Source organism: Clarias gariepinus, chromosome 2 (genome assembly GCF_024256425.1).
Source record: "Clarias gariepinus isolate MV-2021 ecotype Netherlands chromosome 2, CGAR_prim_01v2, whole genome shotgun sequence".
NCBI classification, from domain to species: domain Eukaryota; kingdom Metazoa; phylum Chordata; class Actinopteri; order Siluriformes; family Clariidae; genus Clarias; species Clarias gariepinus.
Genome location: NC_071101.1, coordinates 32677195 through 32703391, shown reverse-complemented (window position 1 = coordinate 32703391; position 26197 = coordinate 32677195). Strand labels below are relative to the sequence as shown.

The following is a 26197-nucleotide window of genomic DNA, read 5'->3' as shown; positions in this document are numbered from 1 at the left end:
GAGCTACCCCTGACCCCATAAATCATACAATAATAGAAACAATCTAAGATTGGTTACCTAATGCAATATAAGGATGCAATAAGACCATTGGTTTAAAATGATGTTGACTTAAGTTGTTTGCATAGAACGAAAAATGGGCCAACAGCGTTGTAGTAGTAGTATTTGTAGTTGTAGTAGTAATAGTAATGACGTCCCGAATGTATAGTATTATTGTATAATTGTAATTACTGCTTCTCTCTGTCATGTTCAGGTGCAGCAGGGAATAGTCTCCTATCTTCATGACAGCTCAGAGACCACAGAGGACAGCTTCACTTTCTTAGCCACTGCTTTCGAGCTAAACCGCCGCAGCCTCCCCATCGTCCTCAACATCACGGTGATCCCTGTTAACGACGAGGCACCGCAGATAAGACACAACACGGGCCTGGAGGTACGACATTAAACATCTCAATTCTTTTTGTCCATGCTCACTCACAGCTCTAAAAGCCTATCTAGAATTAAAGGGTGACTCACAAACCGCAACGCTATGGAACAGATACTGTACGTGGTCGGAAAATACCAATTGGGATAGTGGAGTGTCTTTTTTTTTTTTTTTTGCCGTTGTCTGTGGTCTCGCATCAACTTGGTAGCTCATATTTTTGGAAAACCATGTCTGTGGCAGGAATCTGGCTTTTAGGAAAGAGATCAAGTCAGCCAATCATCATCCTCCATTACTTTCCCACAGAATGTGAAATAATGATATGCCTTTTTTCCATGCACACACAGTGCAGTATACTCTTTCTCTCTCTCTGTCTTTCTCTCTTCGCCTTCTATGTGCTTTCTTCTTCTCTCATGTGTTCATGGCTTCTCCTTCTTGCTAGCTCTGTTGGTGATTTAAAGCAGGAAACTGCACTGCTGTCTGACCTACAGCAGATGATCAGACATGATGAATAACATAGTGGTGACACAGGCTCAGGGCCCCAGATCCTGCCCCGTCAGGCTCCAGCTGGTATTCATTAGAGAGCCTCCTTCCAAACACACTCTCAGCTTCGTCATAGCCTGCCTTGTGCACTTATTCTCTCAACTAATGCTAAAACTCAATCAAACGCCCATCTCATCTACTTCACATGCACAATCACAACTCTCTCTATCTCTCTCTCTCACATACACACATACACACACTGCATGTTCTCATTCCAGCAGCCTGTGGAGTCTCTGCATTATCTAAAATCTAGGAGACCCGGTAGTTCAATCAGACACTGATTACTAATTGCTCTAATGACGGCTTGTTGAGTCTCTTTCATGCACGTCCCTTCTCCCACTGTGAGCTTAAATTAAATTTGCCGCACAGCTTCTGAACAACGTTATATGCGTTATACATTGTGTAGGAATACAAATTTCCAGCACAATTTGGAGATCAGCTTTGACACAAGCGTATAGAAACACTGCCACCAAGTGGTAGAGGAGATATACTCCAGGCTCTGTGGTGGTCTTTCCAAGCACTAGAATAGCTAAATTTGGGGAGTTTTAATATGCAGTGATACTAGTGACACTCTCGGGCCAGTTTTGGAAATACAATGTGGGAAAGTGTAAGGATAAAATGACTAATGCTGAAAATTATTTAGCAACTCTGCACAACACTGAGAAAATCGAGACTTTTGTTCTTTTTAAAAGCATTATTCTTCACAACACTCTAATAGGAACTTTTGTATATATTTCTTTTATAATCTAGTCTTTTGTCGAAGTTATTATGCTTTTAGTTGTTAACTATAGGTATTAGTTAAAGCTATTATGTCAAAGTGGCAGCATATTAGCTTGTGTGTGTGGTGTCAAAGCTGTGCACAAACCACGATTTACTTAATAAGCCCAAAAGTACATGGACCCCTGACCATCCCCATGGCTCAATAGACAAATCCCCAGAAAAGCAGGGAATAAATCTCACTGATCTTTATTATTGTTAATCCTGTATACAGGGTCAAGGGGGTGCCCTGGAGCCTATTCCAGGAATCTTAGGGCATAAGGCAGGGTACACCGTGGACATGGTGCCAATCCATCACACAGGCCAAAAAAACCTACATACTGTACTCATTTACATACTGCGGGCAGTTTAGGGAATGCCAATCATCCTAATCCGCATGTCTTTGGACTGTGGGAGAAAACCAGAGTATCCAGAGGAACCCCACCAAGCACAGGAAGAACATGCAAACCCCATGCATACTGAGGCGGCTATCAAACCTGGATTTCAAAGGAGCGGCTAGCACTTTCCTCCGAGTGTGTTACGCCACCCCTAACGGTGCAGGAGCAAGCAGTTCGAAAAGATGCGGTCGGCTGGCGTCACGCGGTTCGAAGGAAATGCGTGATAGTCTTCGGCCCTCCCGGCTGAATGGTAGTAGTAGCCTTAATGTGGGAGCCCCCTAGTGACGGGGAGGAATTGGCCACAAATAAATTAGGGAGAAAATCGGAAAAAATTAAAAAATAATAATTATAAAACCTGGACGCTGGATGTGCTGAAATAAGATGTTCATATATTCAAATATATAAGTGTCTGTGTACTTTGGACACTTTGGATTGTACAATACTGTACATTGTAGACAGTATGGAACGCTTGGAAAAGTGAACCAAATAAATATTTCAACTGGAACTTTTTGACAGTTTACTCATTGTCACTTTGACATTTCAGTTTCAAAAAAACTATGTTTTTTATTCTGTTTGTATAACCCAAGTGCCCCATTGTGTAAGGTTAGTGAGTATTATCGCTGCTTATCAACATTTCTTTGAAAATCTATTAATTTTGGCAAAACCAAAAACGTGTTTTGGCAGCACAATGGTCCACCACTCCATCTTCACTGATCCTGAGCTCAGGTTACTGTCTGAGTGGATTTTCTTCTCATATTCCCCTGTGTAATCATGAGAAAATTTGTGAGTATAGTGTCCTACTATAAACTGGGGTCCCATCCATGCTGTGTTCCTGCTTCACACTTCGATTTCCCAGGATGGGCTTCGGATTCAGCATCACCCTGACCGGAAAGGATCTGGGCTTAAACTGAACATCTATGCAATAATCTAAGAGCGATCAATCTCTATTAGAGGCCAGCACCATTTTAGGCCCACCTCCTGGCTATGCATCTAACAGAAACTGGTGTATAGAGAATTGTATTAATGGTTTAGAACTCAGATAGTATACTGAGGACAGTCAAGTTGAGTATTTTGTAACAAAATCCGACACTGCACTTTGTCCATGGTGTTGAGGTAAGTAGGTGTCGTATCCATAGGTGTGTGTTATATGGAAAATCGCTTCCTGAAAAGTAATGGAATTGAAGTGATTGCTTGTACAGCCCACTGCTTCGTGAATTTCTCTGCCAGACACTTTTTTTTCCCAGCCTCTCTCCCTGTGTCTGGAAAGCAGTAGATGAAGGCAGCCGAGGGGAGAAAGGCTGAATAAATCGATACAAGCCTTTCAGTACACGCCTCTCTGTTCTCCCTACTGACTCCTGCTATTTAAGAATGTCTTTCAGGATCTCTGCTCTCTGCTCAGGCTCTTTCAATTAATGTTCCATTCAGCTCTCCTGCCATTACAGGTCCATTAGAGCTCATCGAGGCCTGAGAGACCAAACCAATTCTGCAATTCACTTTATCTTCAGATAACATACCAAGGAGCTATGTTTCTCAACAAACACTGAAACCCAATTTTAGGGAATCCACGGTTGGTTTGAGGGTGTTTTTTGTTTCCTGTCCTAATCATGTTTTGTGTTCTCCCCCACCCCTGTTCCATTTCTGTGCAGCTTCTTGTTGGGGAAGAAACAGAAATCACTAACAAAGCCTTAAGTGCAGAAGATACGGACACCCCTGCAGACAAGCTGGTTTACAACATCGAGGCGACCAAGAGTGGAATCATTGCTCTGAAAGAGTCACCTGATTACAGCATTGAAAATTTCACCCAAGCTCAGATCGACAACAGCGAGGTCATTTTCATCCATAAAGGTAGCCCATTAAAGACGTCTTTCTGTTGGCTTGGACAAAGACATCGATATGGATACAGAAGTCTTGAGAACATGGTCAAATGTAATTTATCATATACAGCTGAACAAGAGTAACATGATTACGCCTTTCCTTTTAAATTAGATCATTTGAATTTGAGATCCTGTTGGTGGTTATTGCTTATTTTTTAGCACGGATTATGGCCTGAAAAGCTTAAAAAAGAAATAGTCCATAAGTGGCAAAACAAACATTTTGTAATGTGAGGGGATTATTCTGACAGTAAAAGACAACTCTGTAAAGACTGACATGACGTTAACCGATTTTAACAAACGTTTTCGCAAAATATGAAAAATCTGATTTAGAAGTAATTTATTAATTTCAATATGTTTTTAGAAACAAATACTGACAATTGTAAAATACAAGATGCAGTTTGTATCTTTTAAATGAAATTTAGATTTAGAAAATTGTCCAAGAAGGCATGTAAGAATGAGGACACAATGTTAGTTTCCTAATATTATATATCATAAAATGTAAAAAAAAAAAGAAAATTATAATAATTACTATGCAAACTGAGAGAGCAAGCACAGGAACACTGCAGCCTAGAGGTATCAGGTCCCAGTGCAGTCAGATATGAAGGTCAAAGTACAGTAAGTCTCTCAGGATGTTTTGCTTGAGAGCATAACACTGCTCTCATGCTAAACGCAATGGGCAGCACTGTGGAACATGCTTATAGTGTTCAGTAACTCCTTGATCCTGGTCAGGGTAAAAAAAGATTAATGAGTCATTTTGTTTATATTTTTCAGAAATAGAAATAACCAAGTTCATCAGGTGCAAAAAATAAAATTAAATAAAAAAAAACGCATGAACAGATGGGAATGGTCAGTTTGCATAGAACCCTATGTTAAATTGTGAGGGGGTGGGGTAAAAAAATTAAAAAGACGAATGAGAAAAATAAAAAAAAACACGTGTCTCACGCACACGTCTGCTGCAGCCACAACTCCACATGGAGTCTGTTGCAGAAAAGCCGAATAGCTCTGGTCCCTGAGCAGTCTGTTCACATCTGGCCCCACATCTCCCAGCACAATGGTGTATTTGTACATGCTTACTGCTCTGCTACACAAATGAAAAATAAGTGAGCTATATATATTAATAGCTAAAGAAAAAGCGCAGAGGACACCATTCCAGGACAGACACATTACTTGTGAACTAGCTAGCTAGTCAGTTAAAACAACCTCACATTAGCTACATACTGCTGTAAAAAATCCATTCAACTTGTCTGGCTGAAACAAATCCATACAAGTGGTCTATTTACCAGCTTGTCAAAGCTCTAGTTGTCTTGTCCCCCTTTTTTTTTTGAGCTGGTAATAATCTGTGTCCACCGTGTGACATTATAATTAAATCAATACATTCTTCACTGTTATTCAGTCAGTAATTTTATTTTAGAGAACATTCTTTCATATTAAAATGATAAGGGGTGCTCAAGTCAAAACAGGACGTTTGATTGTGCTGGCCTCCCAGGAACTCCTTTAATGCCCCAAAAATGTGAAACACTTGGAGAGGGGTCCAGACAGGGGATATGGCAATAACTTCCTAGCCTAAGTAAGTGCATTCCACTCACGGAATGATAACAGGAAAGACTGGAGTGGGCTTCGAGCCATCTTGGCTGGGATTGTCATCCCTTCTTTGAAACTACAGCACTCTTTAAATGTTTTACCTGCAGCTAAGAGTCACAACACCATACTGTGCTTGAGTTTACAGTTTCAAACCTTCATTCACAAGAAATTGCATCACAAGATTGTCTTGAACCCCCTCATAGGTTATTTAATTATAACGTAGCAGAAATGAGTTAAGTGCCAATACCCTACTTTATCTTACATAACTTAATATCTCTATTATACTCATTTGTATGGTGTAAACATGCACTTTCCATTCACATTAAATTGCTAAAATTTGGAAAATTACTCTTAGAAAAATATATATACTTCAGCATTGTTGAATTCTTCAATCATAAAAAGATTAATAAGTTGTGCCAGCTATAAATCAAATAATAGGTTTGTTTCAATGTGTTTTGTCTAATACATTATTCAATTATTCCATGCAATTACATCTTATTTGTATAGCACTTTTAACAATAATAAATGTTTCAAAGCAGCTTTCCAAAATCAAAAGAAATATTAAAACGAGTTCGAAAAATGTGAGGAAGTTTATATAAATTATGAGTAGAGGCAGAGAGGATTGCTAGCAACTCAGAACTACTATGTTTAGCTCGACAGAGAGAGAGAGAGAGAGAGAGAGAGAGAGAAACAGTTCGGTATGGTCACAGTCTTATAATGGATAAGGTCAATGGATATTATTGTGCAAGCAGCACAGCAAAACTAAAAGTGAAAGCCAGAAGGAAACACAGATGTGAGGGCTCCGGTGAAAGTAAAGCAACCAGTCACGTCACCATCAACAAACCTGAGTGATCAAAAATGAATGATTACCTTTTAGAAACAATCCATAAGATTTATGGAAGCAGTCTTAGGTGTCAGCACTTTTTAACTGCCACTGAGCTGTGCATTTTGGCTTATTAATTGTGAGAGAGAGGAAAAATCTGATGAGGCAGGGATTTTTCATATATATTCTGTAATAGACCGTATAGCTAAGATGTTAAGGACACCTGACCATGTGCTTGTTAAACATCCCATTCCAGATTTAGTCCCGCTGTGCTGGTATAACAACCTCAACCTTTCTGGGAGGACTTCACACTATATTTTATGGAATGGCTGTGGAAATTTTTCATAGTAAGATTAGACACTAATGTTGGGTGCAGTCAGTGTTCCAGTTCATCCAAAATAGTTGAAATTTTGGGCTCCACTTGAGTTCGTTTGCTCGTACTGTAGCATGGTGAACCATTTTGTCATGATGCCCACTTTGGGCACAGAGCCATCTGTCAGGCTTAGGCTTAATGAGCTTAAATAAGTTGGGATAAAACACTTTGGGACGTGCTGTGCTGTAAAACCTAATCATGTGTTGGCGAGACATGGTCTTACTGTGTATCATTCCCTACCTACATAGTTCTACTTGAAGAAGAAGAAGACACTACAAGAGCATTGAAATGCACAAAGATAAAACATTGTTTTTACCACATATTTTCAGCATTCCTGTTGGTCTAACAGAAGCTGTTTTCTTCCATCAGGATCTGAATCTGGTGGTTTTAGTTTCACAGTGACAGATGGAGACCACACATCACCTCTCCATCGCTTCGTCGTTGCTGTCCGACAGCTGACAATCTCCATGGATGTACAGAAAGAGCTTTTGGTCTTTCCTGGTATGTTGCCTCTGGGTAATTCTACCTCTATACCCAAACCAACAAGGCATGACAGAGAGTCTCCCCAGGGAAAACATATGCCCTGTTTAAACTCTGGGCCTGTGGGCTATAATACAGCAGAAGATGTACAAGGTTATTTTGGTGTATAAAGTAAGCAAGAGCCATATAACTTGGCATAGTCATTTCAGACACATGTTCTAAAATTTTTAGAAAAATGTGGCTCCCTGAATAAATATAGCAACAAAATTATATAACATAATTAATAAAATGCCTGATGCAGAATGAACATCAGCAATAAATGTCTTGTTGGTATGAATTAGATTTCATTGTCTTCCAAAAGGTATACAAACATCAACATTTTTTTTTATTTAAATGAAAGTATTTGTCTTGTTGTTTACTCAGGCTCCAGACAAGTCATCAATAGTGATATCCTGCGAGCAGTGACCAGTGAAGATGGAGATGAGATCACATATTCTCTAGTGAGGCCTCCACGTCTAGGACGGGTCATTAAGCCCAATCAGAGTGGACAATTTGAGGAAATCAGCCAATTCACACAAACCGAGGTGGGTAAATCTACCATTTTGATGGCTGTTTAAAATTAGTTACGTTTGGAATCTGGAGGTTTGTTAAATGTGGCCAGAGTTCAGCTGAGGACATAATGATCTCAGAGACCAGACCTACATTCCAACTCAAAAAACTCTTTAACTATATAATTACCAGGCAGAGCAAAATGTTTACTGTTTATTGTTACTTCTTCACCCAAAGCAACATTTTTATAATGTAAAGAATGAGATACTAGCAACGGCAAAATTAATTTAACACTAATTTAATGACATCAAAATAGTCTATAGTATATGGTATAACAGGGGATTCAAAATCTGGTTCTGGGGGACCTCTTGTGCTGCAAATTTCAATGTTTTCCCTGCTCTACCGCACCTACATGGAATCAGAAAAATCTGTTAATTTAATCTGTTTATCTGTTAAATTAAATTTGCTGGAAGCACAAAAATGTGCAGGGTTGGTGTCCTCCAGGACCATAGTACCACAGTAGAAGATGATGGCCCATCTGCAAAGGAACTAGCTCAGTCTTGTAGGTTACATCAAAAATTAAAGGCAGGTGGTGACTATGTGAGCTGATTTGAAGATAGAAGTCAGATATAATGCATATATACTTCTTGAAGTAAAGGTGGTACACTGAGTAGTAAAGCCTCACAGCTTTGTCCTATTAATTTGTCAAGTTATTAATTTCCTTTTTCATGTATTCTTTAGTTGGATGCTGGTGCAGTGTATTATGAACACCAGATGCCATCAGAGTCCTTCTGGGAAGTAAAAGATGCTGTAGAACTTGAGCTCACATCACTACCAGCAGCAAAGCTCCAACACGTTCTCCCTGTTACAGTGTCGTATAATGTCACCCAGCGCAATGAGTCTTCACAGCTATGGAAAAACAAAGGTACCATGCTACATCAGTTAAATTAATTTCTAAACACCTTCTTATTTTCTGTATATTGATGTTTTTTTCTGTACTTACACTTCAGGTATGTCAGTGGTGCAGGGACAATCTATGGCATTTAAACTCTCCATTCTGGATGCATCCAACTTATTAGGCAGTGTACCACAAGAAAAACGGATAGACCAGGACATCGTTTTTGAGGTACGACAGTTCCCTGTTCATGGCCGACTCACACTTGGGGGTGATGATCTTCCCCGGGATGCACCCTATTTCCTGCAAGATGACATCAGTCAAGGAAAGCTGGAGTACTACCACGATGACTCAGGAGCATCATCAGACAGATTCTCTTTCCGTGTTTGGCTGAACCGCCGTGGTCACCCACCTCAGGCAGTACCAGGTGCCGTGGTGTTAGAGGGGGTCTTTTTGATCTCAATCAGAAGAAGGGACTCCAGCCCTCCCGAGCTGGTCAGCCTGGACCTGCTGCTGGAGGCACTGCAAGGATCTACTACTGTACTGTCCAAGCAGCACATCAACACTATAGACCAAGACAGTACACCAGATGAGGTCAGATTCACAATCATAAAGAGTCCTACTAATGGACACATCATCTACAAAGATACTGGAGACAGGATCAAGCAGTTTACACAAGAGGAGGTAAACATGGGCCAGGTGGCATTCATGAGCGATGGTAGCTTGTCTGAAGGTTTTATGGAGTTCACTATCTCCGATGGAAAACACCGGTCAGAACCACACATCATGCATATTGGCATCCTAGCTAAGAAACTTGTGCTTAATAAGGTGGAGGAGATACAAGTCAAGCAGGCAGATGATGAGACTCCTATTACAGAGGCCATGTTGAAAGCATCCACAGGAGGCCCAATAGAGGAAGAAGTGCTTTATAAAATTACAAATGTTCCCAAGTATGCGGTAGTAATGGTGGACAGGCAACCCACTTCTGCCTTTACCCAAAAACAGATTAGGGAAGGAAGAGTGAGTGTTCGCTTCACCAAGGCTACTTCATCAAATGACAGTTTTTCATTTGTAGCCCGCAGCAGAGCAGCTAATGTTTCCTCCAGCCTCAACATCATAGTAAAGCCCTTAATAAATGTGGCCAAGGATCCCTTACTTCCACGAGGCACTATAGTTCTGGTGGATAGAAAGCTATTAGATGCTACCCCACTTGCCAACAAGACCAAAATTACACCAACCTTCATTTTGACCCAGCAGCCAAAAGGGGCACGGTTCATTGAAAGAGGAGGATCAGCAGACGGCCAGCCTGTGAAATCCTTTACCCAGAGAGATCTAGATGAGGGACGAGTGGCTCTTGAGGTCTTGAACTCCACTAGAGATTCAACAGATAAAGGTCAGGATCAGGATGAGGCTCGCTTCCTCCTCCAGGCACGTGGAGTTCCTCCAGCAGAGTGCACACTTTCCTTCCAGACTGTGCCTTATGACCCTAAAGGAATCTATGGTGCTACCGTACTTAAGGTCCCCCCATCTGTGCCCAACTCTGACACAAGTAAAGCGGATGGAAACTGGCCATATGAAGCAGGTCCCACCACAACCTCCCCCAGCTCCCATAAATCCCCTGTCTCTAGACGGAATTCACTATGGGCCATCCTTATCCCCATATTAGTTATCCTCCTTCTTCTACTTGTAGCCGGTCTGATAGCATACTATCTAGTGCGTCGCAACAAAACAGGAAAGCACAATGTCCAGAATGCTGCCATCAATCCAAAAAATGGGGAGGTCGCTCAGGAAACCTTCAGAAAAACCGATCCAGCGAATAACATCCCCATGTCCACTATGGAGTCGAAAGACACAGATCCTGAATTACTGCAGCACTGTCGGACAACAAACCCAGCCTTGAAAAAGAACCAGTACTGGGTATGAGAGGAAAAAAATTGAACTCCATTCCATGATGCTGTATTGACATTTAGTGTATGTTGACAGATATTGACCCATGGGAATTAGATTTTTTTTTCTTTGTGGACACTTTCTTGAGTCATTCCTAACAGTATCATAAAGACCTCCTCTTATACTAGTGGTAAAAAAAAATCATTTTTGATAAATAATTTAACTTTTGTTCCATTTCATTTTGTTAAACACTTCACACATGAATCTGCTTTCGTTGTACACTGATGAAGGACCAAATCTTATGAGGATTGGTTTTCGCACCTTTTCACTGCTAGAAACAAATTCTAGTAAAATAAATAGAGTTCTCATAGAAAGACCCAGTAAGTTCAGATTGGGCCCAAACATGTTTACATGTTTGAATATTAGTCAGTTTAAGATTTAGTCAGTTTTAGATTAAGACACCTTAGATTTCTTTGTCAAACATTGTACAGTGTACATTACTGCTATGAAAATACTTTATGTTTTTAATAATTTTAGTTACAAAAAAAAAAAAGTATTTCATAAAAGTTCAAACAAAATTCTTTTTTAAATACTTAAATAGACTTTGGACATGAACATTACTGATATGTTTGAATCGTTTTTGTATTCTGAAATTGAAAATGCATCATTTGCAACGATTTATAAATATGATAATGATGCATAAAATATGCCCCAATATAAATACTTTTATTCATCAAATTGTTTTCAGTTCACTATAGTGAAATGTTTGTTCTGTAAAAATGATTCCTCAAAATATGTTTAAGTGGATATATATATATATATATATATATATTTTTTTTTTTTTTTTTTTTTTTTTTTTTTTTAATAGGAATAACAGTTAAAATTTGTTTATTGTATAAGAGAATGTATTAATTTTTTTTTATTTGAATTAGGGTTGGATTCTGTGTTGATGTTGTTAATAATAATAATAATAATAATAATAATAATAATAATAATAATATTATTATTATTATTATTTAATTCCTCTATCTGTAGCACGCTGTGCCGTAAATCCCTCAGTGCTTTGGTGATGTAGTTGAAACAGCTGAGATTTTATACATACATGCACTGGACTGATTTCAGCACTGAAGAGCAATTTATAAGTTAAAGCTATAGAAGTGTACTGTATTACTGAAGGCAGGTGGAAGTGATTCAGTAGTGACAGTATTTTTACAGCTACATCTTTATTTACTGATACAATGAAAGCTGTGGTCATTATTTTAAACTGGTCTATTGATTTCCATTAATGTCATCAAGCTTATTGGAACATGAATTTTCAGAGAAGCTGTAATAATATGTTTTATCACAGGAAAATGTAGGCTGATAAGTAAATCTCTTGTGTGGTATTTCTAATGATTTTTGACGTTGTAATATTTCCAGTCATGTTATAATCCAAGGCCTTGAGTTATTTTCATCTAGCTGATTTTAGTGACTTGGCCTATTTTTATTTCTTGCTTGGAAAGTTCAATTTTCTATCTATCTTTTCTAGTATATACCACTTCCATATATCATTTAGGGTGTTATCTGCTATAAAAGTTAAAGTAGAGATCTATGTTTTGCCCAGTGGACTTGTTTTACCATGAAGCATCATAGTAACTTGCCTATAAACTTGTCCATGGACTCCACATTCCCTAGCAGATTAGGTTTCATATTTAATAGTGATATATGTTGAAAATAATGAAATTTTAGATCTTTTTTGGTAAATAATGGTTAAGGAATAAACAAAAGCCTGATCTTTGTTAATTCCTGTCATGTATTTGACTCTACTTTTAAAATTGTCCATGCAGACATTTGGACACGGAACACAATGCCATTGAGTTGCATTGATTCTTTTTAAAATTGACCTATAAATCAATATTTGGGTCATATTTAGCAGTATTTCATTTATTTATTTATGTCTATATTGTTAATTCGTGCAGTATTTCTTTTCTCCGATAGTAAAAATTTGTAGCAATTGTCTAAGTAAACGACATCATCTAAATTTTTTTTTTATTATTATCAGTATGTATTCATTTAGATGATCTTTGAGCAAATTATCCCAGCCCTGGGATAACTTTTATCTAGTAAGATATATATTAAAAGTCATTTAATTAAAGAATGAGATATAACTCAGGTTTTAGGTTTATAAAATTGTTTGCAAGAATATTTTGCAAGCAGTGATGAATTTCTTTTTCTTAAAGCTATCAACCCAGATTTTTTTTAATGCCTGTCTTCTTTGTAAATATTGGATTTTTTTTTTCAGCCTAGCTAAACATGCTGAGTAACTCAAATAGTTATTTTTATTTATTTTTTCATTCAGGAATTATACTGTATACTTTGTCAATATTGGTCAACAAATGAAATAAAATGGGGGAAAAAATTGGACCATAAAGTATTTGAGATAATGATTATTGTTAGTAGTACTAGTAGTAGTAGTAGTAGTTGTTGTTGTTGTTGTAATAATAATAATAATAATAATAATAATAATAAAACTACTATCCTTATAAATGATGTATGTACTGATGTATAAGCAGATTTCAGTGCTTTTATTACAGCAGAAGTACCACTGTTGTAGTACACGTAGTGAACAGCAGATGGCGCAGGGATACCTTTCAATCATAAACCAAGCAGTCCTTCCTCAGCTTTTTAACAAGCCTGTGAGCTGCAGTCATTCTTTCCTACAGACGGCATTTTGTCTTGCTGCACATTTCAGCATTTTGACAAGTTTTTTTTTTTTATTCTGCCGGAGCGATGCCAATAGAACCAACGGGCAACTCGAAGCACCACAGTATAGAGTATTGCTTTTCTTTTTCAAAGAAACAAATACGATAGAAACATTTAAACTTCACTTCACCTTCCTTTTCCTTCAGGCGCTCCTTGTATGATGTTAGATTTTGAACCTTCTCACCGTTGACTGAGGCACTGTTATCAGTATTACAGGAGCATGCGTAGCTCAGTGAGTTATTAGCCTACTGATCAGAAGGTCACAGGTTTAAACCCCAGTACTACCAATCTGCCTCTGTTGGGCCCTTGAGCAAGGACCTTTACCCTCGCCTCCTAGGGCATATAATGAGATAAACATACCAAGTCTCCCTGGATAAGGATGTCTGCTAAATGCTTCAGATGTATATTTTTCCCTTGATCTAAAAAAAAAAATGTATTCACTCAGGCTTCTAGGATGTACTTTCAGACTCCTTTATTCTCTATTTCAAATTCAAATTTTATTTTTTCACATACACAGTCAAACACAGTACGATATGCAGTGAAATGCTTACACGACTGCCAGTGACCTCAAAAAAGTAAAAAATATATATTTTAAATATGTAACTTTTAAATTCTTTGTTAATTTTTACATTTTTTGTTTTATATGTTACAAGTGAGTTTATTCTTCACTTTCATTGCATTGAAGACGTTGGAAGAGAATTGTTTGTAAATACTGATAGTTTAAGCATGTACATCATCCAAGAGACAAGCTCAGTTCATTTAGTTCAGATAGTTTACCTACAACTGCTTATTACTTTTTTTCCTCTCTCTGCTTTTTCTTTCATGGATTACATTTGAAATATCGAGTGTACACGGCTAATCCGAGCCCAGTGCGCAGTGTGTTTGTCTAAGGATTTACTGCTTCAGACAGTTTTAGCATCTAAAATTATCCCATGCTGTAAAGATTTTAGGTTTGCTGAAAGCACCCAGACATGAAACTGCATCTAGCAGGAGGGAGAATTACAATATAATTATTGTACAATATATATATTATAAATGAGTTTTATTGTTTGGTATATATATATTTTTTTACAATCCGTCATGGTAATGCCAGTAAAATCATGAAACGTTTTTAAAAAATAATAATAATAAGTAATTACTAAAATATCCAATTTGGTCAGTTAGCCTTTCTACTAGTACAGGACTCTTATAGGATTCCCTCTACACATACAGGTTGGGTGAAAATTAACTTAGCCATACTTAATGGCTATAGAACTTGTAGTATCACTGGTGCACCACCCCATTTTGCTCTTACTGTGCGTGCGTGCTTAGTCCTAGCATTTTCCAGGACATTGGCTGGGACGACACAGACCTCATGAATGGCCACCAAGAAGTCCAGATCTTACTCCATCTGATTTTTTCCTGTGGGGCTACACAAAAGGAGGAGGTGTACAGGACAATGCCTAGCACACTGAAGGAATTCGAGGCATGGAATTAGGAGGTTCTCAGCAATATCCCAATCGACTTCCTTCAGAAGACTGTGCATTCCGTCCCTGTTTGAGGAAACCGTTTTACACCACTGGTGCCTATGTTGAAATTTTTGAGAGATTTGTGAGAAAGATTTGCTTTTATTTTCTTATGTAATAAAGTACATATACAGTTAGTTTGATACATTTCCATTATAAACATGGACTTTATTACCAATTTTTAATGTCTGGTTACTTTTCACCCACCCTGTAGAGGTAGCCTACAGCATTAGAAGATGTGACGCTGAACTTCAGGACAGCTGGCAAGACTTTAGACCGTGGGTTGTTGAGCCCAGCTTTAAACCATGCAGCTCTCCAAGTTGAATCAGGGTACATCAGGGTCAAACACTGGGCCTGTGTTCACTCAAAAAGAAATAAAGACTCATTCTTTAACTTACCACAGCAAACAGCAGATATCCCACAGCCGTTCCAGGGCCTCAAGGATCACACAAAGACTGCCAGCACTGTTATGCTTCAAGCGACAGCATCATCTGCCCTGTGACCTAGAAGTTAGACAAATCATTGTTAGTGTGGGCGTGCTGGGTACGGTGACACATTGTACTGGGAAAAGTAAAAATCCCCAATTTTTACCGGTCTAACCACTGACTCAATTGTTTGTGATAAACTTATTAAGAAATAAAATACAAAAAGCGATTAATGATGATGCCTGATTCTAAATAAACATACATCATTTAATTCGAATTTGTGGTAGAACACAAATATTTGAAACATGAACTGGTCTCTTTTTCAGTCAGAACTAGCCAGGGGTTTCGGCAGTAGACGCTTGTGTTTGTGTAACTTGCAGCACTGTTTTACACATGGTCCCTGAAACCATAAAGTAGGTTAGCTACTACTACAGTATTGACATTTCCCTGTGATAAGCACTAACCTCATCAGTGTGAACACAGTTTTTAATCCAATGTAAGGTTATAGTGGGTCGAGTCATCAACAGGCCAACAGAGGTCAAGCATTCTAGACTAACCTTATTGCTGAGGGTGTATTGATCCCATGAGCTTGCACATGTTATAACCTGCATGATTGTGGCTGTTTTCTTACCTGAGCAAGATGAAGTGTAGAGATCAAGCTGTTATTTTAGGACACCAGTTCTGGAGAGTCTCCTAAGGCCACAGCATGCTTCAAGCAGAGAAAATATTCGGGTGGCTTCCACAACCAATACGATGTAACTACAGAGCAAACAGACGTCATGCAAAGGCTTCACTCACCATGTCATGACCGAACCTGTTATTTGTCATAGTCCAAGCTGATTTATTCAGACCTTTGTCTTTACTATTACTCTTTTTCAAAAGATTACAAAGATGTATAAATGGTTGTAAATTGAATGGACCACCTGCACCTTAGTTCTTCTTTTAAAACTGATCTTCCTCTTCCTTGAGTCTTGAGTGTGAATTCGACTAAAGGTTAAACATTAAACAATGTGTAACTTGTTAAACATTTCCATCCAGCATGAAACAAATAAAAACACACCTACAACTTGAGGGAATTCCATCTTTCAAGACAATATCCTCAGTTTTCAGCTAATCAACATAAAGAGGGCACACCACTTTATGAGGCGCCGTATAGGGCTTAAATCAAACTTCACTCATGCACACATATGAAACACTTGCATACACATATATGAAACACTCACACATACATATATACTACTAACTGATCAAACAACTACATATGAAATGCGCACACACATACATACTTTGCGCACACACGCACATACAAACTTCTCAGTGTAACCGGAAGGCATTTCAGTAAAACCGAAAGGCATTTTGGTGTAACCAGAAGTAAAAGAAAACTTGAAGCACGGAATCTGTGGCAAATATGGCGGAAAGTATGTATGTGTGTGTGGAAAGTATATATGTGTGTGTGGAAAGTATATATGTGTGTGTGGAAAGTATATGTGTGTGTGCGCGCGCCTTTCATATGTAGTTGTTCGAGCCGTTAGTAGTATATATGTATGTGTGAGTGTTTCATATGTGAAGTTTGATTTAAGCCCTATACGGCACCTCATACCAATTAGCCTAATCTGCATGTCTTTGAACTGTGGGAGGAAACCAAAGTAGCCGGGGAAGAACATGAAAACTCTACACACGCGAAGCAACCATGCTAGCATGAACAATTCTTACTTTTAAATGAGTTATACTGTATACACAATATGGTCAGATATAAAGATTGTTAAAGCTATAACAGTTGATCATTTAAATGAGTATTCATCACTTATCCCAGTTAGCTAGCTAGCTTGTTGCTAACAAAAGAAACAAACAAATATTTGTTTTGTTGTTGTTTTTCTTTCCTTTTTTGTTGGTCGGAAAAAATTCTGAAAGTTACTTTAGATCTAATGTGAAATGGAGCATTATTTATGTGTTTACTTATTGCCAACAACTATTGCAACACCATAGTCCTGAAAGCGCAACAGTGCCGGAGCACAATAATACACAGTGATTAATACAAAACCAGAGAGAGACTGAGAGGTTGTACAGTTGTGGGTGTTTTGTCTTTGCATAACGGAAACAGATGTCATTAGGCAAGCTGATGCCTTTATTCTATCCTCATAAATACAACCAGGTTCCTGGATGGTGTACACAATTAGTAATCTCTCTCTCTCTCTTTCTTTCTCAATTTCCTTTCCTATCCTCAAACTCTTTGAACCACAGATGAACATAAATACTAAAGAGGGTCTATTGGCATACATACCAAAAATATACTTTGTCTGCTTCTTGTTCTAACTCTTCTCAAACAAGCTTTTATGCAGCACACCTTTTATAATAGGCATCTACACCAATTAGCCACAACATTAACACCACAAACCACTAACACATTAACATTGACAGGATCATGGGCACACAGGGCTCACCTATGCCTATGGGAACTATGGGCCAGCCAGTCTGGTCCAATCCCATAGAAAAGCTAATGTAGCACCACCCACGGGAAAAAAAAAGTAAATGCTAGTGACGATCGAAAGCCACCATAACACCCAGTGCACCACATCCCACCACGCCCAGAGGCTGGCAGGCAAAGACACTGACAGGGCCTTCAAACTAACCAGATTCTAATTAGATTCAGGAAAAAACACTTGAGATCTGCGGTCAGACAACTGATTCCTAAAACTAGCATTAGTAAGAGTAGATTTTGTTTTATTTTACACTAAAACTGAGCTATCTCAGCATTTATTATTGCATACTATTCTGTAATAGATAAAATCTATCAGTTCTATAATTTTAAGATCTGTGTTCCTGGTTTGTCAACTATATGGTTCCAGGTTCTGGAGCAGATCAAGTCAAGTATATTTAAGTGGATGTATTTATTAACACAGCCTGTTAAAGGTTAAAAATAACCTTATATACCCTCCTTTTAACAAGTTATAGGTCTCCGAGGTCCCCAAAATGTGTCTGTTAATTTCCCAGCTGAAATGTGCAGTATTCTGCCATGTGACTTCTATTCAATACAAGCTGCTTCAGTGTGAATAGCTTTCAATGCAAATAAGCTACCATTCTACCTCTGTAATGTTTGCATCACACTACTGATACTAGATGACCATGTTACCACCATCCAAACTACTACTCTGATGAAATTGACTTCAAATAATTGCATGCACATTTTCTGGTGCATTCTGACTATTCCTTAAGATTACCATTGTGAAGATTTATCCTGCTTTGGAAATGAAATTTCTCCCGTTACCCCTATCAGCTGCATAGCCTTGCTGGCTTACCTTTTAAGTTCAACAGACTAACTTTGTAAATAAGCAGTAACAACTTTAAAGGTCTCATGTATTACTATTTCTTTAACAAGTTAATGCAGGTCTTAGAGGTCTACTAAAGTGTGTGTGTTGATGATCCAGCTAAAATGGCCTCAATTTCACTCCTCCTCCATTCATGCCATTTCAGTGTCTATGTGTAAATGAGCTATTGCTCAGACAAACGGTTAGAATCCACTATTGAGCTTCAGTCGTGAAGGGAATCCAGCACTGAACCGTCGCTTGTTCGGAAAGCAGTCCGATGTGAAATGATTGGCACACGAACGAGACACTGGGGACAGCCGTCAGAACACTTCCAGAGTAAATAAACAATATCCATTATGTGCAGAATCTGCTGCGGTAAGGAAATTACCATGACAGTTAACAAAGCAGTGTTTTAGATACTTTTAGGCATCAAGCTGGAGGAAGATCTATGCAAATAGCTCTTTTTGACTATCACAGGAGGCAGTCTGACTGGCATGCCCAAGCCCAGGTTTCTACATGAACTGAAAAAGAAAACAGGAGGGAATGTTTTTTTTTTTCTTATACTTTATGTTGTGTGTGTCAACAGACACCGGAGACCCATGTGAATGTTCAAAAATGATCAAAAAGTGAATTTTGCATAACAGATGACCTTCAAAATCCAAATTTTGGCTATGACATTGTTGAAATAACTGAAATCATTATAAACAGGAAGGACCCAGAACCCTGCTAATAGATTCCTGATTTTCAGATCAGACTCTCCTCTGTTTTTCCTCAATTCCCTTAACTCACGCAACTGTCTTACAGCAGAAAGCATAATCGTACTTTTGCATCTCTTTTGTTTGTTTGCCCTGTGCACTTTTCTGATCCAAGTAGCGATTGTATCCCGTATACACTGGGTGTAATTATTGGCCAGCAAGATCCACAATACAGACTTGGCTTAAAGGAGGCCTGAAATCACCGTGCTGAAAATCTGACCCTGATGGGTATTGGATCTGAATCTGAAGAAAGAGAGAGAGAGAGAGAGAGAGAGACTAAATAGTGATAGACTGCCCTTTCCCAAAACTGGAATGTTGTTTGTCGAGGTCAGAGAGAATGTGGGGAATGTGGACTTCGTGTTCTAAGGAAGTGACTGTTGTCTCCTCTGGGATCTCAATCTGGGCGGTACCACGGGAAGGGATCCAGGGAGGAGCTTGAGGAGAAACTATGACTGATGTCAACAATGGAGCATGACAAAGGGGGGAAAAATACAGTATTTAGGAACAGGGTCCTAGCATGGAGAACCCATGTGACCAAAAGTTAACTACCCTCTCTTCCATGTTCAGGTGATTTACAGTAAAAAAAATAAAAATAAAAGAGAGGAAAATGAAAAAGAAAAAAGATTTAGATTTGTAAACTTTCCATATCGCAAACTTGTGCTTCCTTTTTTTACTTTGCATAATTTGAAGTAACAGTAAATAAACTGGAGCAGGTGAGGTTCTATAATTGCACTTCATAACAGAAGCCATCTGGTACAGTCCGAATTGATTCATGTCTGGCAAAGCCAAAAACTGACATTATATAATGCTGCCATTGTGAACCTATACTTAATATGTAATTTAAATAAGCTTTTAAGTATTTGTTGGAATAATTCCATATTTGTATGTGCTGTTTCTGTTACATCTCACTTCTATTAAAATGCACAATACATAAGTTTATGATCGTCACATAACCAGTTGTACCAGTCCATGGCTTTATCCTTTGTCTCTTCCCCACAATCCTGACCCACTCACCTTCTGACACGTAGGATCTAGCCTTTATCCAATATCCCCATTCTGGGAGTTACAACCACTCACAGCATGTGTGTCTTCAGCCAAGAGCTTAAAGGTGTGTCTCTTCTCTCATGCTGCTCTTATAGTACTGCCTGACCTGAAATTCTGGTTTTAAGGCTCCAAACATGAGGGGGGCAAAAACACCAAGCAATCACTCTAGATAAAACCAAGAAATATAATCCACATGTTTAAAGCAAATGGAAAGAAGTAGCAATTAAAGACAAGACATTTGGTTTGAGGTAAGGTAAGGTTATTTTTCTGTATTGTAGCATCAAACATAAGTATATTACATAAAAACATCTAACAGTTTATTCAGACATTGTGCAAATTATAAAAAAAAAAATCTAAACATTGTTTAACTGGTGCTGATTTTATATCCACTTGTGGCCAGTTGTACACCTGTACATAAAATATATTTGACTTTACAGTCTGTTGTACAATAAAATGGCATCAGATCAGTCCTGTTGTCATGTAGATTAAGGAAGTGCCTGTGAATTTTTGAGGTATAGTTAAAACAAGGAAAATATTATAGAAGTGTTTAAAAAGATGAGAAAAGCTTTGGAGCAATGTTAAATCCATTATAGCAAAGTGGAAAAAATAAGGCACAACCCCAGACACTTTCGAGATCATGCCGTCTTTCCAAACTGAGCACATGGCCCGGAATGACAACTGTCAGGAAAGTATCCAAGAAGTGAGTGCAAACACCAGGTAAAGGGATTACAGAGCTCATTGGATGAATAAGACAGTGTCATCCCAGATTCGAGCCCTGTGGCAGAGTGTACAAAAGGAAGCCATTTGTGAGAAAGGTGAACATAAAATGCAAGTGTGTTTTTTTGGAAAAAAAAAAGACTTCTAGCCATTTGATTTAAAATGCAAGCCCAAATACAGCTCAACACCCATATAACACAATTTCTGGTGGTGGTAGCATCATCCCCCTGGGTTTGTTGTTTTATTTTAGCAAGAGGAACTCTAAGTCTGTTGCCATCAAGGGTAACATGCATATCAAATTCTTGAGGAGAACCTGTTCCAGTCAGCCATTAATATGTCTAATGTGAAAATTTACATCCAAACAGGACAATGAGCCAAAGCACAGAACTACAAAGGAATCGCTTGGAAAGAGAAGGTTTGTGTTTTGAAATGCCCCAGACTGAAATTCAATTGAAAATATGTGGCATGACCTGAAAATTGCGGTCCACCAACATTCTTTATTTAATTTGGGAGAGTTGGAAAAAATTTGTATTGAGCAATGTGGAGAAAATGCCTGAATTAAAGTGCACAAAGTTTAAAGACTTATTTGAGACAATTCACATCAGCAACTGCTGGAAAATGAGATTGCACTAAGTATTGTCTTGAATGGTTAATTCTATCAGTGATGCAGTATTTAGATTTTTTTAATTAATATTAATGAAATCTGTAAATATCTATAGAATATGTTTGGTTTTATATTTGTATTGAGTCACATTAAAAGAAGCAGAAAAAAATCCCAAATAATAATCATAAGAATACTTTCATGCAGGCACTGCAAGGTATACAGTACATGCATAGCAACACATACTGTACATGACAGCATAAGAACTGGTAATGTTCTTAATTGCCAAGATTCAAATGTGAAAACAGGATACGCAGTAAAGGTTATTCAACTCTGTGTGTCTACACTGATAATTACCAGATGACGGAAGAAGGGTGAGCGCTGCATTGGTGGAGAGCAGCAAATTTCAGTCACATTCCCACAGGGTTAAGTAATGCTCACTAAGACCACATTCCATTAGCAGACCGCGGTGCTAGCTCACTGGCAGAGGACAAGATTCATTACTGAGATTTGGTATAAATATAGAAAACCCAGTGTAAAATGATCTTTCATGACATCATATAATTTTCTATGCCTCTTCATCATAATATTTGCACTTGGCCTTTATATCAAATGTACAGTTATGTTTGGTACTGTAATCAGTTTCACCTCCCAGATTTACCTACCTCAATTCATTTGCTCTCTGACCATACAGATTAGCCTTTTACTTGACACTAGATTATGTTGTCTTGTAAACTAGACTAGTAGATTTTTATACTGCATAGAAGGAAAGCATTTTCTTAAGACAAAAATGGTTAAGAACACCAAAAATAATACAGGATTCATATCAAGTACAGTAAACCTATGACAGTAGCAAAGACCACCAGGGAACATTATGTAGTAGTAAAATTTTGCCTTGAAACTGACAATATTGAAAATATTACTTTAAAATCTGACAATTTAATAGATGGAAATTTCAGAAAATCTGATCCAGGATTTAATACCTCTCAGTTGAACAACTTTGCAGCAGCAGTTAGTTTTAAATACAACATCCAGTAAGAGTCGCAGCAGAATATTTCGACATATTGTCCATTTCCCCATATCCACTCTTGAAGGGCTACTTGTGAAAATTCATATTAATTATAAAATACTACTAATGACCTGTATAGCATTGAGTGGTCTCAACGCATACAGTACCCTATGGGACAATTTGGTCTATTGCTATCTGTACAAGAATAAGTTCATCAGAGGGACAACCCATGTTAGATGTTTTGGAGATAAAGTCAGAGAGGCCAGATTGAGGTGGTTTGGACATGTTTAAAGTAGAGATGGTGAATATATCGGTAAAAGGATGCTGAGGTTTGAACTGCCAGGCAGGAGGTCTAGAGAAAGACCAAAGAGGAGATTTGTGGATGCAGTGGGAGAGGACATGAAGTTAGTTGGTGTGAGAGAAGAGGATGCAGAGGATAGGGTTAGATGGAGGCAGATGATTTGCTGTGGTGACCCCTGAAAGGGAACAGCCGAAAGACAAAGAAGAAGAAGAAAAAGAAGCTATCTGTGCAGCCTAGTTTAACCAGAAGGTGCAGGTTGTTTATTAGTACTTAAAATAATAACCTGTCTACACTAAGGTATGGAGCTTTCGCCTACAAAGCTTCCATGGAATAAAACCATTCCAAATTATTTTTCATGACATGACCACATCCCCAGTATTGGTTTAATCAGTTGCTTTTTTAGTTATACAATAGATCGGTGTTAAATTATCTTTCTCTAAAGTAAAGGTGTAGAGCAAGGTTTTTAATGTGTGTAGGAAGTTAATGGTAAAGCTTTCTTACTTATGTGATTTTAGCGAGTGTTTTTGTGCCATTGTTCACTTTGGTAGCTTTGTAATTATAATCTATAATAATAATTAAAAGCACGAAATACAAATTACATTAAAAGAAATAATTCCTGTGCTTCCAATAAGATGGCATTAAAGTGATAGAAAGTTGCACTGGAAGACTCTGTATACCACTCACTCATCTTCTATACCACTTTATACTGTATTCAGGGTCGCGGGGACCTGGAGGCCATCCCAGAAGACTTAGGGCACCAGGCAGGGTACACCCTGGACAGGGCGCCAATTCATCACAGGGCACACACATACACTCTCACACTCATTATGGCAATTTGGGAATGCCAATTAGCCTAACCTACATATCTTGGCAGGCAGGAAACCCACCAAGCACGGAGAGAACATGCAAACTCCATGCACACATAGACGGGAATCGAGCCTGGCCAGGAATCGAACCTGGACCCTGGAGGTGCAAAGCGACAATGCTAACCACTACACCACCATGCCACCATCTCTTTATACGAGCAAAGTGTTATACATGCCAAACACAGAACTGAACTGATTAAAGAGGCTTTATTCTGTGATGTCTCAGCACACAGTTGGAGTGCATTTATGTTGGTTCAAAACCAAGTGTGCTAAGCACCACTAAATGCCAATACTCATAAATAACTATCCTTAGAGGGAAAAAAAATCTGCCCATTAGATTTCATTATATTTCAATCCTTCTCCTTGAGATAGGGGGAAAAAAAGAAAAGAAAAATGCTGAATCATGCACCAGTTATGTGACATACTAGAACTTTTTTTTTGCCTTAAAGACAGCTGATTTACTTCACCTCTCACATGTTCCTGCTTTGAAAACAACGAGCAGTTTTTTTAATGTATTTTCCATGTGCTCTTTTATGCATGCTGAAAATATGCAACCTGAGAGACGAGAATACATCTGCACACAGGACGTAAAGCAATTCATTCCTTAATGTGGAAAATGAGTGAGAGTCGGGCATTCTAAAAGGGCAGTGTCTTTATACATGAACTATTCCTAAGGTTCTTTTTAAAACAGAAAATACACAATTCAAACAGCTGTGTCACCTCAGGCTCAAGTTCTGGTCTAATTTTCATAGTAGAAATATGAGGTCAGAGGGTTTGGTGTTGCAATTTTGTTTGTTGTATAAAATAATACTAGTCAAATATGAACAAACATAAACAAAGAAGAATTTGAGGATTACTTTTTTTTTTATTAAGACTCAGCATGACTGTAGTAGAAACTAAAAAAAAAAATCAGAATTCACACGTACATTTTTACAAAAACAAACTCGCACATTCTTTCAGAGCCCAAATCGTTCATGTGAAGCTTTTGGTCCCTTAGAGGTCTTACTTAGCAGGGTTTTAGTACAACCCTTTCATTCTTTTATCATGATCAACCAGTGGCACACTGCCATCATTCCAGCAGACCATCTTCATCCTCTTTGTTTATTCTGCCTTGTCAGCCATTTCCAGAGTCACATTTTCAGCATTTTCTAAGCTATATCATACCAAAATGGGTCACAAACATACTGCAAGAAGTGGAAAAATAGTCCTTATTTATTTGACTAGAACTACTACAAACAGTGATACTTTGGTCTGATAGCAATTACACAGCTTGCACACAAAGAAGGGACACTTTATTTCCATAATGACTTAAAAATCAGCCCCATCTAAGAATGTGCTTCATAAAGGACACAAACATTCCTGACTCACTAACTACCTCCACTCCATACAAGTCTTTTCACCAGTTCCCTTTTTTTTGTTTGGGTGAAATGCCAGAAATAAAAAACTTTAATAGATCATACTGCTTTCTTTCAGCTACTGTACTTTTTACTGTGCTGCAAAGCATGCTAAATGCCAGGAAGAGGCAGGAGGAGTTTGACACTCCAAGATCTATAAATCGAATTACAGTAAGCAATGTTGTGGCCAATTCATGGCTAAAAATGATTCCGCCTCATGATCCAAAAGCCAAACCTTCCCAATTGGAGTCCAGTGCCATCAGGAAAGAAAAGGTCCATTGATGTGATAACCTGGTCATTGGGTAAATTCAGGTCATCAACTGACTTCATTTTTCATTTGGTCACATTACGTTGCGGAGATTAAACCTGACCAGCTGAAGTAACCAAAGATCACACCACTGCCTCCACAAGCTTGTACAGTGATCACCATGGATGAAAGTCCTGTACTTCCTTTCATACCCTGACATGCTCATCACTTTGAAATATGGTCAATCTGGACTCATGAGAACACATGATCATATTACTCCAAAGTCCAAACTTTTTTCTCTCTAGTGTGCTATACAGTATAAACCTCAGCACTATCCTCCAGGGTTCTAAACAAAATCCTAGAAATTGCATAATTTTCTTTGATCAATGCAGGCCAATAATTGTACCTCTTTTTTAAAACCTTGTTTTTGGTCAGATAGGGTATGTTTTAAATATTTGGGCGGAGGAATCTATTTTGTGAATGATAGAGAATTTGCGAGACCTTAGTAGAATGAGCTGGCTAAGACGTAAAAGAGCGAGCCTGGTTTAAGCACAGTCCGAGTTCAAGACTTGTGTAAATGAACTGAAATGTGCCAACATTCTCAAAATTAACCTGTAGGAAAAAATCTAAACATAAAAGTATGACATATTAGGTAACCACAACCACTTAACTTCAACATGTAACATAGGTATGAATGTAAGATGCACCTGCA

The 26197-nt window shown here is 38.2% G+C and overlaps 1 protein-coding gene and 1 long non-coding RNA gene across 2 annotated transcripts in view; one reads left to right on the top strand and one right to left on the bottom strand.

Annotated features, from left to right (window-relative positions):
- Window positions 1-10805, top strand: part of cspg4 (chondroitin sulfate proteoglycan 4) — a 46327-nt gene extending 35522 nt beyond the window's left edge. Inside the window, exons 5-10 of the mRNA XM_053484466.1 lie at window positions 251-427; window positions 3759-3957; window positions 7133-7264; window positions 7667-7827; window positions 8534-8717; window positions 8803-10805. Coding sequence (XP_053340441.1) covers window positions 251-427; window positions 3759-3957; window positions 7133-7264; window positions 7667-7827; window positions 8534-8717; window positions 8803-10610 — 2661 coding nt within the window. The 3' untranslated portion in view covers window positions 10611-10805. The remainder of the gene's footprint in view (window positions 1-250; window positions 428-3758; window positions 3958-7132; window positions 7265-7666; window positions 7828-8533; window positions 8718-8802) is intronic.
- Window positions 10806-15227: 4422 nt separating this feature from the next.
- LOC128511560 (uncharacterized) lies at window positions 15228-20401 on the bottom strand. Its single transcript, XR_008356181.1, has 3 exons — window positions 20321-20401; window positions 15878-16005; window positions 15228-15324 (listed from the first exon to the last, which is right to left on the bottom strand). It is a non-coding gene; the product is annotated as an uncharacterized LOC128511560 (long non-coding RNA).
- Between the last annotated feature and the right edge of the window lie 5796 nt (window positions 20402-26197).